Source organism: Leucoraja erinacea, chromosome 21, assembly GCF_028641065.1.
Source record: "Leucoraja erinacea ecotype New England chromosome 21, Leri_hhj_1, whole genome shotgun sequence".
In the NCBI taxonomy this organism is placed as follows: Eukaryota; Metazoa; Chordata; class Chondrichthyes; order Rajiformes; family Rajidae; genus Leucoraja; species Leucoraja erinaceus.
In genome coordinates, this window is record NC_073397.1 from 29,291,508 (window position 1) to 29,306,845 (window position 15,338).

Sequence of the window (15,338 nt, forward strand, 5' to 3'; positions counted from 1 at the left end):
CTGTGGGGACTTTGCATGTTCTTCCTGCGACTGTGACAGGCAATCACCTGTACACAAGTTCTATCCTACACTTGCAGAAGCCAATTAATCTGCACGCCTTTGGGATGTGGGAGGAAACCGGAGCACCTAGAGGAAACCCACGTGGTCACAGGGAGAATGTACCTCTCTCCCTACACACATCACCCGTAGTCAGGATCAAACCCAGTCTCTGGCGCTGTAAGGCAGCAGCTCCACTGTGCTGCCCCTCAGTGAAAGTATGCTGTTATTTTTCACATTTTCTTTCAAGATTTGTTTAAAACAAAACAAGTCATAAATTAACTAAGTTCTCTAGATTTTACATTTGTTCCCTGTCATTTGGAGGAAATGACAGGATTTCTCTTTATAACATGGCACAGAATAATTTTAGTGTAAAATGTAGTAACAATGAACCACGCTCGATATTTATTTTGAACACATTCTACAATCACAGTGCAATGTTAATAAAAACAATGGTAAACAGTTTCCAGTGCTGTTTAGTGTTCAGTTTTCAGCATGCTTCTATAAATTAACCCTTTTGGAAACCTGCTCTAAAAATGTATTCATATGTTTAAATAATGACAATTGTATGGCCCCTTCATTAGCCGGTTAGATCAAAATTCCAGCAAAATTTATACAAAAGTTTGAAAGTTGGAAAATCATCCAATAAAGAATTCAGAAACCAATGAGAATATGAGAATTTTTTTATGAACAGGATCTTAGAACTGTCAGAAGATAAAGATAATAAAATGCTTAAAATATCACATATTTCCACCTGATACCTGTGAATATTTGAAGACTGCCAGCTTAAAAAAAATCAATTATATTGAAAAAATATTAATATTTATGAATATACTTATGGTTCTCAGTGGCACCATTTATGGTCATGCTTATTTTGAGTGGAATGCAAGGTTTAGTTTCCATTACCAACCATCCATTTAAGGTGCACTTAAAAAGGACAGATGCAAGTAAATTTATTTGCTTGTAAACTTAAGGTCAGAAACTAGTTCTGTTCATAAATATTTATGCCCAGCTTAGAATCCATAAGAAAAGGTGTATCTTTTATACTAATGTGTAGGAAGGAACTGCAGATGCTGGTTTACACATAGAATGCCGGAGTAACTCAGCAGGTCAGGCAGCATATCTGGGAAAAAATGGATAGGTGAAGTTTCGGGTCAAGACCCTTTCAGACTTCAGATTACGCTAACGTCATTTATTAGGAAGCAATTTTGTATCCTTAATGTAATATTTTAGACTGGAACAAACACACATTAGCTGAATTAGCAAACATTTAAAAAACGAACATGTTGCCCATGGCACCACTCACACTGAATCAATCAATAGGTCATTCTAGAAATACACCATCATTTATCATGCCGTGTATGTTTATCATTTAGCCAAGGTGTTGCTATGTTCCATTAAAGGCACAAAGGTTGGATTATTCTCAAACTAAAACAAATAGAGGCAAAATATGTTGATGGTTGTTTGCTCAAAGAAATTTGCAGGCTGGAAATTGTATAAGCAATTAGTACACTTACATCTGCAATGACAGTTTTGAAAGTACTCTTAATTTAAAATGAAATCACTTTCAAACTTAATTCATTTTAAGTGCATTTGTCATTCCACTTCAAATTAGATTCTGAAAGTCACGAGAACATAGATCAGAAAATGATTACATACCCATGATTCTAAAATTTGCCCAAATTTCAAACCAAAATTAATATGGAATTAGAATTTATTGTTTGATTCTTCCGATATACAAGAGAAGGTTTTATGGAGAATCTGACGTGTCGACAAACCAGCACAGCCTTGGATAACTTTGAGCCCCGTGAAAAGCTTACTTAGACTTCTGCTTCATGTCAAATTACCACTGTAGGTAAACAAGCACAATATCTAACATTCAGAGACAGGAAACTCGAGGGCAGAGCTTCCTTTTCAGTAGCTACACAAACGTTCAATGGCGAGTGCGAATCTCTCGATTGTCAGAATCCTTAGGGAAAGTGGATAGATATAAAACTGTGATCTTCTTTACAAGAAAGTAAAGTGCTTAACCTAGAGTGATACATTCAGTGTTATCCAATTAAAAAAAAAGATATTCCTTCAGTGAGGTTTAATTCTCCACCTTCAAAATTGACCACGCAAAATATTGCAAGAACTCAGCACACTGATCTTATCTTCTGAATTTTTGTTTTAAAAATTAGAATACCCTACAAATGGTGCAAGGATCACTTTAAGCAGCTCAGAATTCAGTGCCATGGACTGAGTCTAACTGGTGCTTCCCCTCGTCCTGAATCATCATGAAACTTAAAGGCTGTGTTGCAACTTCTGCAGCAATCCAACTGCTAGAGAAGCTCTTGCTCATCATCTTCAGAACCCGATGGACCTTGACGCACTTCCTCGTACCATTTGTTGGTCAATGTTTTCATCTGTATTCTCCCATGATGTAGGTCCTGGAATCAATAGGAAAAATTACAAATGCGAAAATACATGTACATTTGCAAATGAGTCTTAATTATTACCACAATCAACCTGCAAGTTGTTGCTATTAATATTTTAAAATAACTTGCCAACATTTAATTTTTTTATTTTTTGTGGCAAATTTATGAAATAATGACGTGAAAATGCATTTTTATTTTATTGATCGTACCGTGACATTATAAAAAAAAAACTAAATATTTTACTTTTGCTTTTGTACTCAAATGAACTCAAAATGAAAAGATGTCAAATTATTCCGTACAATATTTTCTTGGTAGTTGATTGTATCAACTTTACCTTGTAATTAATCAAATGGATTGTGGAGCTCAAATTTTTGTGATAACTGAAAGATACAAAACTGGAGAACATTCCCTTCATTAAAGATTAAATGATGTGGTGTTGCAGCAGTAGAGGTGCTACATCCCAGCCTTTACAGCGCCAGAGACGCAGGTTCGATCCCGACTACGGGTGCTGTCTGTATGGAGTTTGCATGCACTCCCCTTGACCGCATGGGTTTACTCCGAGATGTCAGTTTCCTCCTACACTCCAAAGACGTACAGGTTTGTAGGTTAATTGGCTTGGTATAAATGTTAAAACATTATCCATTAAACATTTTCTCCTGTATCTCCTTTTTCCTCCCACACTGCAAAGAGGTACAGATTTGTAGGTAATTGGTTTTGGTAAAATAGGAAAATATTCCTAGTGTGTGTAGGATAGTGTTAATGTGCGGGAATCACTGGTCGGTGCGGACTTGATGGGCCGAAGGGCCTGTTTCCGCGCTGTATCTCTAAACTGAATTACTGCAGGTGCAGCAACATCTTATAGAAGCTAATTAAAATAAACTTATTAATGCATTTAAAATGTTTAAATAGGATTCTCTTCCAAATGATACATGGTCACAAATATGGCTTTTGTCTTTCATTGATGCTGCAATTCCATTTAGTATTACAGAAAAATAAATAAATCTAAGAGCTGTAGATGTGTTGTCATAGGAAACAAACGTTAAGATGATGATTACCTTCAAATAATATTGAACTGAAAGCAAGATACTTGGCGTCTCAACTTAAACATGTTTTATCAAATCTATGAAAAAGCATTAACATTTACATTAACTAACCCCTTACAGATTGTGGATATTTATTATAAATGTTGCTGATTTGCCCTGTTCAACTTTGTAAGGCACAGATTCTCAGAGTTCAACATTAAAAAAATAGATGTGTAGGAACTGCACATGCTGGTATACACTGAAGATGGACACAAAATGCTGGAGCACAAAATGCAGGCAGTATCTCTGGAGAGAAGGAATGGGTGACTTTTCAGGTCAAAACCCATCTTCAGAAAAAAAAAGATAATTGGTTGTTCAAAGTTAAGGTTGGGGCATAAACAAGAAAAGTTCACAATTAAGTCAATTAAGATATGCTTGGTAAATTAAAGTGGAATTGGGCTCTGATTGCAACACACAAGACTGACTTTATTTCAGTTTTAATTGGGTGAAGGTTCACGAGATTCGCAGAGAAGATTTGCAGGCCCTTTCTCAAAGCTCTGAGCCTGACAATGGAGCATTGAGTGTGTGCCATGACCATGGATGTTCCTGACCACCACACCCATTAACAATATTGGGGCATTAAATGGAAGAATAAGTGAATGGTCGTTAATAATTTATACAAGCCTCGAACTGTACCAGCCTTGTTGTCAGCCCTGTTTGATCAATTTCCCTCCTGGTATAAATAAAGTTCTATCGTATCGTATGATCAATTAAGCTTCCTAACAAGATTACTTTTCAATATAAAGTGATATCACAAGGGGAAGCAATTAAAATCACCCAAACTTCACGACATTCTGCACAAGCCCACAACCCGGCAGTATGAATATTGATTTCTCTAACTTCAAGTAGCCCTTGTTTTCCCTCTCTCGGTCCCTCCCCCATCCTAGTTGTTGAACTAGTTCTACTGTACTCCTGACAAAATGTTACTGATTGTATGCCTCGTTTTCATCTTCCCCTCAGCTGACAATGAGCCATTCTACATTTCCTTACCATCTGCTTTGATCTGTTGTTTTCACACCTTACCCTCCCATATTTCTAGACTCCCCCTCCCCTGACTGTCAGTCTGAAGAAGGGTCTCGAACTGAAACGTCACCCATTCCTTCTCTCCAGAGATGCTGCCCAAAGATGATAAAGCAGATCTTTATATCTTTGATGCTGAGTTACTCCAGCATTTTGTGTCTAAATTAAAACATTGCTTGGTCTAGTAAAGTTAGACAGCAAAAAATTCACAGCACAGTTTAAGAAGAACGTGGGCATTGTGCCTGGCACCCGGACTCATGTCTAATCTTCAATCAAAATCATCTTCAGATTACTCATTGGTTACAAGTACTTGGTGAACCTTTTGGAAAAAAATACTTTATCAATTGTTAATTGCTTTGGAATGTCCAGAAATGACAAAAGCTCCCTGGAGGCGAGAATCTGGGTGATTTACAAATATCAGGATAATTTCATAAATGTGTTGGAAACATACGAGGAATGCTTTGATTAATCGAAAATTCCTCATTAATCAGTAAATGTATCCATTTTCACAGAGTTACCGACAGGAGATTAACTCAACATGCTTAAATTATAAGCTGCCAAAATGATACAAGTAGTGAATTGTAACTTAATTATTAAAATGATAGAAGCACTCAAGATTTTCATTGATTTAACGAGCTCCAGTTGTTAAAGATAATATGATTTCAAGCTCTTGGAGGTGACTTTGCATTCAATCTAGGTAGTGACGGCAAAGATAATTGTGGTCAGATTCTACATCTCATGTACAAAAAGATTTACTTCAACTCGAAGAAAATTGGCTAACCTCAGGAGTAAGTCGTCGAGTAAAGAAAGGGTTCAAATATTTAGCATCCAACCACATGAAGCCTTTAAGATCTTGCCGTTTGATGAAATGTGCTTCATACTCCTCTTCTGTTAATTCTGATAAATGCTCAGATTCAACAGTGTTGCCCTGCAAAACAACCACAGTTGGAATTACTACTACGTCACAAAAAACTGAACAGAACTGCCAGTCACGCCAGCTATTACATATAGGAAAATGGCACTCAGATTTCACTTCCAAGTTTCAGTTCATATTAAATATATGTAATAAAGCCACATCATTCTGAAAACATAATCAAAAAATAGCACTTTGCACACAGTAGTTTAGTTAAGATAAACACATAACTTAGCAGGACAGGCAGCATCTCTGGGGAGAAGGAATGGGTGAGGTTTCAGGTCAAGACCCTCTTTTATACTGACAGTCAGGAGAGAGGGAGTCAAGACTTTAGTTAAGTTTGGCTTAAAAGATACAACGCTGACACAGGCCTTCGGCCCATCGAGCCAGTGATGACCAGTGATTACCCACGCACCAGTTCTATACAGAGACAACAACAATTTACATAAGCCAATTAACTTACAAACCTGCACGTCTTTGGAATGTGTGACAAAAAGGGAGGACCCGGACAGACAGCACCAGAGGTCAGGTTTAAACCCAGATCTCTGGCACTGTAAGGCAGCAACTCTACCGCTGCACCACTGTGCCTCCCTATGTACAAGTGAAATTCTGGATTCCACCTCAGTTACAAGCCAAGCACTCAAGCTTACAGGTCACATTGTATTGCTGTTACCTTGGTATTCTATTCAACTTTGTGCTGTCTTCAGCTGTCCAGTCTAATGTCTACAACATGATTCCTATATTAAGACAATAAGCACCAAAGCATACAAAGAGGAATAAGCCAACTCAAATACCATTTTCTCAGTTTTACTGAGCGTGATATCTTTCTTATTCCTTCGACGGGTTTTGGGATCCTCAACATCCATCAGCCTGGTCAGAGGCATCGTTCCGCCACCCAAGACCAGAATTGTGAAAAGCACAATAATTATTGTGGTTGTTCCAATCAGCTGACGTTTCGCTATTGGCTCCATCTCCAAATGTAGACTCAAGGCGTAAGGAATGGCACCTCGAAGACCTAATAATAAAAAAAGTAAATTAAAATGTGACATTTCATAAAGGAATAAGAAGCTTAAAATTCATGGTCACTCTTTAAATTTTATAAGGAGTTAGTCTGAATTAATGAGAATCAATGTCAGGGATTATGGGGCGAAGGCAGGAGAATGGGGTTGCGAGGGAAATATAGATCAGCCATGATTGAATGGCGAAGTAGATTTGATGGACTGAATGATCTACTTCTGCTCCTAGAACATAAACTTATGAACCCAACTCAAAATGAGGCTTATTAAGAACAGAACTGTGATTTGAACAAATATCTAAATTATAATTACTGAAAAAACACTTGCTTTAAAACATTAGACAGTTATAAAATTATAATGTACTAAAGATCAACCCATTTACTTTTGTTTCCATTTACTAACACGAAGTCCACAACTCAGTAAGATTGGTGGGTCATCTGAAGTTCACACAAATAATTGTTAGGCTATATTTCACAGGGTAGGGCAATCACATTCATCACCGAACAGGAATGAGAACAAAGGTTCGGGTCACATTTCGGGTTGGGACCCTTATTTAGACTCCTCAGTCTCAAGAAGGGTCCCGACCTGAAATGTCACCTATCCTGCACAACCTGGCCCACTGCGTTACTCCAGAGGTTTTTGTTTGTAAACCAACATCTGCAGTTTCTTGCATTTCTCTCTTGGATTTATACAATGTCTTTCAAGACATGGGCGGCACATTGATGCAGCTTGTAGAGTTGCTGCCTCTCAGCACAGGAGAGGTTCGATCCTGACCTCAGCACCCCAGGTTCAATCCTGACCTCGGGTGCCATCTGTGTGGAGTTTGTACATTCTCCCAACCCCCCGTGCTCTGGTTTCCTCCCACATTCTTTCCACTTAGGTTTAGAGATAGAGCAGCAAATGGGCCTTCAGCCCACCAAGTCCACTCTGACCATCAATCATTCATTCACATTAGTTCTAAAGAGGCATTAACAAAGAAGCTGAACCACAACTTTATGAATTGGGACAGCAGGTACAAGTGGCCTGATAATGCTAAACTCTACAGTAGAACTAGCATGAACATGAACATATTTTATAATAATGATTTACATTCAGTTTTGTAAAATTGAAATATTAATTCAAATATATCAAAAATATATTGAAAAGAACACAAATTCAGAAAATCACATACCACTAAACCACATGACGAACATCATTTTAGGAGTTATTTTATGATCTCGAAAGAAGTTCAGAAGGAAGGAGAGAGGAAATATATTCAATGCTCTGCCAAATAAGACAAGAACCTGTAAATAAAAATGTATTTTTAGTGGAGGCATTGATAATAAATAGCATTGTGTTGGAAAATTGCAATGTAAAGTTACATTGCTTTGTAAAATCAATTCTAGCAGAGTGCCAAGCACTACCAATATATCAGTTCAGTTTTGTTTATTGTCACGTGTGCTGATGTACAGTAAAACGCTTTTGTTGTGTGCTAACGCTAACCTATCAATTACAAACCAAAAGTAGCAGCTTTGTTTTGGCACTACAGACATTCTAAATGCAGTTTTTATTAAAAAAATAGATACTTGAACTTGTTTGTGAGGATTACCTTTCATTTGTAATTAACATTTTAGTTCTTTTTTTCGTAGGATACAAGAGGTGGCCTCAGCCAGGTTGCTGAGGACAGAAATCTCATCAATCCCATTTCCTCATTAATTTCCCCTTGTAAACTACCCCAAATACTTTTTCCAGATTTTATCATTCACTTACTCAGGGCAATTTTTTTAGAGGCCAATTAACCTGCCAACCCATGCAGTTCTGGGATTTGGAAGGAAATTCGAGCTCTGGGGAGTACACGGTCACAGAGGGAATATGTAAATTCTACAGCAAGGCCAGGACTGAACCCAGGGTGCTGGAGCTACGAGGCAGTAGCTCTACTGGCTGGGCCACTGTGCCCCCCCAAGACACAATTCTCCAATAACCAGTACGTGCACCAACAATCTAATGAATTATTTATCTTAAACTCAATTAATATAAACAATAGTGATTTCAATATATTAATGCATACATTAACTTCACATATTGAACTTATTGTGACAAATATTTATTGCCTTTGCATACAAGATTATAAGGTCATGGGATAGGAGTAGAATTAGGCCATTTGGCTCATCAAGTCTGTTCTGTCATTCAATCATGGCTGCTCTATCTCTGCATCCTAACCCCATTCTCCTGCCTTCTCCCCATAACCCCTGACACCTGTGCTAATCAAGAAGTTTGCTTTGTATGTTATTTTACCCTCAAGTCCTGACAACATCCTCGTAAATCTTCGCTGCACTCTTTCCAGCTTAATGACATCCTTTTCGTATCAGGGCGATCAAAACTGAATGCTGTTCTTCAAATTTGAATTTAGGCTTCAGACTTGCAGGGGACTGGTACTGTGTCTTTCACTGGTTATTGCAATCCTCCGATAGATCGATGGATTAAATCGATCGCAGTCGTTGCCTCAAAAAGGCTGGCAGCAGCATCAAGGAACCACACATCCTGGCCACACACTCATCTCCCCGCTACCTTCAGATGGAAAACACAGGAGCCTGAAGACTGCAACATCCAGGTTCAGGAATAGCTGCTTCCCCACAGCCATCAGGCTATTAAACTCAACTCATACAAAACTCTGAACATTCATAGCCCATTATCTGTTTATTTGCACTTTATCTGTTTATTTATTTATGTGTGTATATATTTATATAATGGTATATGGATACACTGATCTGTTCATTATTATTCATGCCTACTATATTCTGTTGTGCTGAAGCAAAGCAAGAATTTCATTGTCCTAACTGGGATACATGACAATAAACTCTCATGAATCCATGCTAACTTTGCATGGTGGCGTGCGTCAAAGCAGGATATGAGATAACCAAATTAACTCTGACCACACACACAACGGAAGTCTGAGGCACAACAAACAGTGTGCAGCAGGTAACTCATTCCTTATGGATGCCGAAACTAAACAGAAGCACAAACTAGGTTAGTCTGAAGGGTCTTGACCTGCAACGTCACCCGTTCCTTCTATCCAGAGATGCTGCCAGTCCTGCTGAGTTACTCGAGCATTTTGTGTCTATCTAGGATAATATCCTTTTTTAGATTAAATTAAATATTATCAATATTTACAAAATTTATAAGTAATTGATCAAGCTGCTAATTTGCTGGTAATCATTAACAATGACCATACAAAAGGAGAGTGGAACTGGTTTTAAAAGCAGGAATACATCAATAAAGATCAGTTCATTGTTGTATGAATAATATGCTAATGATGCATCATGATTGCCTCTGGACATCTAGAAAGAAAAAAAACACTCCACCTCTGTCACAGCCTATTGAATCAATCTAATGCTTTCAGCATTCATGTGTGATATTGGATATGTCAGATTACTGATTCCTTGAGTGAAGAAATTCTCTCTCTGATAAATCGTGACATATAAAATTCCTAAAAGATCGGACAGGCTAGATTCCCAATGTTGGGGGAGTCCAGAACCAGGGGTCACAGTTTAAGATTAAGGGGTAGACCATTTAGGACTGAGATGAGGAAAAACCCAGAGAGTTGTGAATCTGTGGAATTCTCTGCCACAGAAGGGAGTGGAGGCCAATTCACTGGATGTTTTCAAGAGAGAGATAGATTTAGTTGTTAGGGCTAAAGGAATCAAGGGATAGGGGGGGAAAGCAGGAACGGGGTACTCATTTTGGATGATTAGCCATGATCATATTGAATGGCAGTGTTGGCTCGAAGGGCTGAATGGTCTAACGCTGCACCTATTTTTCTATGTGACTACACTTTTCAGTTTGAGTAATGATGCAAAGCATTCCCCCTTTATTATTTTGATCACAGATGATTCTTCAAATCTGAGCTCTAAATGTGTGCAAAGCCAATTATCAGCCCTTTCTAACTTCCATCATAACTGAATGCACTAATGCAGTAAATTAACGTCATGTCTTTAAACCGCCTCCACCATATAATTATTTGCACATTGTATTGATTACAAAATATAAGTACTGTCCAAGCAGAGCAGAACATTTTCAGCAAGAGTTTTTTAGCTTATTTTTTTAATGATAGCTATGAAGTTAAGTGTTTTGCATTATGTGTATTATAATGCATTACTCTATAAAATTAAAGAGGCACATTTGTGGTAGTTTTATGCTGGCATTATCTGCGTCATAATTTCCTCTCGTAACTTGAGATGTATCCACTCAGAGGTAATTCAATGCCACTGCACCATATTGCCTTTGCATACAAGGTCATAAGGCATTAAATATTTGTCACAAGGTCATAAGGGATAGGAGTAGAATAAGGCCATTTGGCCCATCAAGTCTATGGCTGATCTATCTCTCCCTCCTAACCCCATTCTCCTGCCTTCTCCCCATAACCCCTGACACCTGTGCTAATCAAGAAGTTTCCTTTGTATGCTATTTGACCCTCAAGTCCTGGCAACATCCTCGTAAATCTTCTCTTTCCAGCTTACATCCTTCCCGTAGCAGGGTGATCAAAACTGAATGCTGTTCTTCAAACGTGAATTTAGGCTTAGGACTTGCAAGGGACTGGTACTGTGTCTTTCACTGGTTATTGCAATCCTCCGTGCTAACTTTGCATGGGGGCGTGCGTCAAAGCAGGATACGAGATATCCAAATCAACTCTGACCACACACAACGGAAGTCTGAGGCACAACAAACTAGTTCTATGTTATACTCAAAGGACAATTTACAGATGCGCATTAACTGACAAACCTGCACATCTTTGGAGTGTGGGAGGAAACCAGAGCTACCCGGAGAAAACCCACACGGTCACAGGCAGAATGTACAAACTCCGTACAGACAGCACCCGTAGTAAGGATCAAACCCGGTCACTGGTGCTGTAAGGCAACAGCTCTACCGCTGCACCACCCTACTGCTTGCTAATATGAAATAAACAAATTAGATGGAAAACACAGGAAAATTCAGAATATTGCTTTCTTATAAAGAGCCTGTCGTTCTGTACTGTACACAGTGGTTTGATTTGTGTTTCAGTTAAAAAACATCAGATGTGATAGCATACTATTCCTACACCGACATCACTGAGTCTTGTGTTCGAGTCACTGAAGAACTTGAATTGCAATCATCTGACTCACAGGCACGAGTATGGCTGGCGAGATTAATCAACATCCTTTTTTATTAAATAAAGGGAGAGATCGGCTTATTTATATCTTGTGCACAAACCTCATGATTTGATTAGTCATACAGTTAAACAGCGCAGAAACGGGTCCTTCAGCCCATTTCGCTACGCTGACCCAGATCCCCCACCTATGCTAGTCTCACCTGCACGCGTTTGCCCATATCCCTCTAAAACTTTTCTATCCATGTTCCAGTCCAAATGTGTTTTAAATGTTATTGTATCTTAACGACCAATTAAATTTCTCACTTTGCATTTGAACAGGGGGGTGCGGGTGGAAAAGTGACCAAGAATTAAGATAACAAGATAGAGACAAAGAGTAACTCAGTGGGTCAGGTAGCATCTCCGGAGAACAAGGATGGGTGACGTTTTGAGGTGGGACCATGCTGCCTGACCCACTGCGTTACTCTAGAACTTTGTGTCTATCTTAGTTATAAACCAGCATCTGCCGTCCTTTGTTAATAAATTAAGATAACAATGCATTGGAAAGTTAATTGGAAAGCAATAAGTGAAACAAGTATTTAATCCAAATGTGAATCTTGAAATACATTTGAGAGGAGACAGTGACAAAGCTAATTCTGATATAATGCAAATTATTGTAAATAGAATGTACCAAGACACCTGCGGGCGGAAAATATAATCTTGCACCATAAAGTAGGACATTAAAGGCTCCAATTAATTTACAAAAAACAAACTCTGCCAAATGGTGGAATTTTTAGTGAATATTTAGCTGAGATCATTTGTTTAAATAACTTTCAGACCAGCAGTTTAAAAACATGGGATAATTTCCAATATTTATGTCACAATTAATTTGTGTTGATTTGATATAACAAGTCTCTTTACAAATGGATCAGATTGTCAAATATTCTCATTTACTCTGAATTATTCAGTCTGCTTTATTTACTTACTCTGCCTTTGTAATGCTATTACCACAGCCCACATTCATATCTATTCTCTTCTCGTAACACGTCAACCAATTCATCAGCGAATAGAACAGTGCATACAAATTCCAGAATAATTCATCAAAAAGGAAATATAAAAATATATACTCACAATGCACCAAATAACAAATGAGATCTCAAACTTGTGAGGAAAGCTGAATATTGCCAGCCCAATATAAGCAAAAACACAAGTTTCTGTGAAAATAAAGTATAGTTGTTAGTTTTAAAGTGTGGTTCGGAAAAAGGATCATACACCAAATTGGAGGCCGGGTAAGGACCTGTAAATTTTCCTTTGGCTCAAAGACAGTTCTAACTAGCTAAGATGGAATGCACAAAATTCCTCTGAAGAACACTAGTACAGGGGGAAGGCAAGAAACATAATTTTGCTCCTCAAATTTGCCCTGACATTCTTTTATTCAGTAAAAACTCTTTGAATGTTAAAGCGAACAATCCCATAGCAGGTGCTATTTGGGGAAGCACATTTCAAGACAACATCACCTTATGGGCAAATGTTCCTCACTTTATACCTGCAACCCATGACTACAATTGCCAGACATGATGTTTAGATCTAGAATTCCATTCTGAACAAATTAGTTTCCCCAATTTATCGACAAGTTCCCCTTATAATCTTGACAATTTTGATCTGTACCCTTTTCAATCTCAGGGAATAGAAGCATAACTTCTATAGATTTCCCTGTGATTTAACTTCGAGTTCAAGAATCTTTCTGATAATCTTTGTTTCTCTCCCTCCAACGTCCGCCTTAAATGTTTGCACAATTGTCTGAAACTTCTAATACAACAATTAAATAAAAGACACCATGTGCTGGAGTAACTTAGGCTGCTTGACCTGCTGAGTTACTCCAGCACTTTGTCTTTTTTTTTGTTGTAAACCAGCATCTGCAGCTCCTTGCATCTCCAATTAAAAAAATAACTAGACATCACAAATGCAAAATGAAAATTGTTTACTGGAATAGTTACTACCAAAGGTATTCTCTGCACAGGTACCATAAACCATCATCCTATTTATAGCATATTTTTTATATGGTTTTCATTCTCTTTTTACAAAACTTGTTTTGAGAATTCTCAGTTTCAAATTACTAAACCGTCTCCATATTTAGAGTGGCCAGACCATCAAATGATCTGTCCACAGTAACGTAAACCGTGATGTTAATTTAAAACTGTCCCTCTCTAAAATATTTTGCACTTTATCAAAGCATTTCAGAATATGGTCAGCACCGAGGCACAGCTGCAGAGCTGCTCCCTCACAGCGTCAGAGACCCATGTCTAATTCTGACCTCGGGATCTGTCTGTATGAAATATGCACATTCTTCCAATGGCCTCTGTAAATTTCCTTAATGTATACATAGTTGAGAAAGTGGAATAACAGAACTAATATGAACGGGCAACCGATGGTCGGCATGGACTCAATGGGCCAAAGGGCCTTTGCATGCTGTGTCTCTCGAGCATGGACAACTGAGTCCACAATTGTGGTCCTTCTCCATGAAGCAGAGATTACACTTTCATCACTTGCAAACACTATATTTTACCACCAACATAATATTTTGCTTGCTTTATAGGTTCTCATTGTGTTGTGAATTTTAAATATTATGCTGTCATTTTCCAAATAACATTCAGCTTTTTTTAGTTAGTTTCTTTGACTTGAAATGTTATCCGTTTTTTCCCTCCGCATGATTGCTGCTCCCAGCGTGAAAATGTAAAAGCCTAGAAGGCATAGCTTTTCGGGGAAAAGAGCAACATTTAAAAAGGAATGACTAAATGATTGAATGAATGCATGAAAGATACTTTATTAACACATGTGGTGTGTCATAATGAAAGGAGATATGTGTGGAATGTTTTTTGATCTTTTAAAAAAAAGAGGGCAATGTGTGACTGAAATGCACCACCAGGGGTGGTGGAAGAGGCAGATACAATAATGGCATTCAAGAGGTTTTTGGATGGACACATGGATATACAGAGAATGGAGAGATGCAGATCATGTGCAAACAAAGGAAATTAGTTTGATTTGGCATCATGTTGAGCATGGACATTGTGGGCCAAATGGCCTGTTCCAGGAAAAAAAGGGTCTCGAACAGAAACGTCACCCATTCCTTCTCCAGAGATGCGGCCTGTCACGCTGAGTTACTCCAGCTTTTGTGTCTATCTTCGGCCTGTTCCTGCGCTCTGCTGTTCTATGTTCAATTCAGATTTCTATCATCTACAATTTTTTTGATGTTCAAAAGTGAAGTTTCACATGAAAAAGCAGAAAACCGTATCCCCATGAAAGAGTACGTACCGCACATGAATGCAACTGTCCGCAGTGTCTGCTGCATAAGGATTTGAGTAACCGGGGAAAGATTATGGTGAGCATAGTGTGACATCACGATGCCAGAAAACAGTATAGCCATGATTCCTGCAGACAAAGGACAAATAGAAAATTGACAGGGGAAGTTGTACGTATTAATAACACACTAAAATAAAAGTCATTTAAATTTAACGTTGTTAAAATTAAGTGCAACCAGTAAGATTTATATAGAGAAGTTCATCCAATTACATAAATAAAAGCTGTAAGTACTCTGTCCGCCATTTGTCTTAAAAAAATAAGACCACTGAATTTGCAGTCGGGCCATATGAATGAATTTGACGGTGATCATATTTTTAGACCATCGCTGTGACCATCGCTGCAAAGTGCAATTTGCGATGGTATATTTTCAAAAAACAAACCATTTTAGCGATA

The 15,338-nt window shown here is 38.1% G+C and overlaps 1 protein-coding gene across 2 annotated transcripts in view; it reads right to left on the minus strand.

Moving 5' to 3' along the window:
* Nucleotides 1-420: 420 nt before the first annotated feature.
* The window catches only part of slc9a8 (solute carrier family 9 member 8), a 42,262-nt gene continuing 27,344 nt past the window's right edge, over nucleotides 421-15,338 (minus strand). For both annotated transcript variants that reach the window (XM_055652492.1, XM_055652491.1), the window contains 6 exons: nucleotides 14,898-15,014; nucleotides 12,717-12,799; nucleotides 7,656-7,767; nucleotides 6,263-6,483; nucleotides 5,337-5,483; nucleotides 421-2,465 (listed from right to left, as the gene is read on the minus strand). In XM_055652492.1, coding sequence (XP_055508467.1) covers nucleotides 2,358-2,465; nucleotides 5,337-5,483; nucleotides 6,263-6,483; nucleotides 7,656-7,767; nucleotides 12,717-12,799; nucleotides 14,898-15,014 — 788 coding nt within the window. In that variant the 3' untranslated portion in view covers nucleotides 421-2,357. The remainder of the gene's footprint in view (nucleotides 2,466-5,336; nucleotides 5,484-6,262; nucleotides 6,484-7,655; nucleotides 7,768-12,716; nucleotides 12,800-14,897; nucleotides 15,015-15,338) is intronic.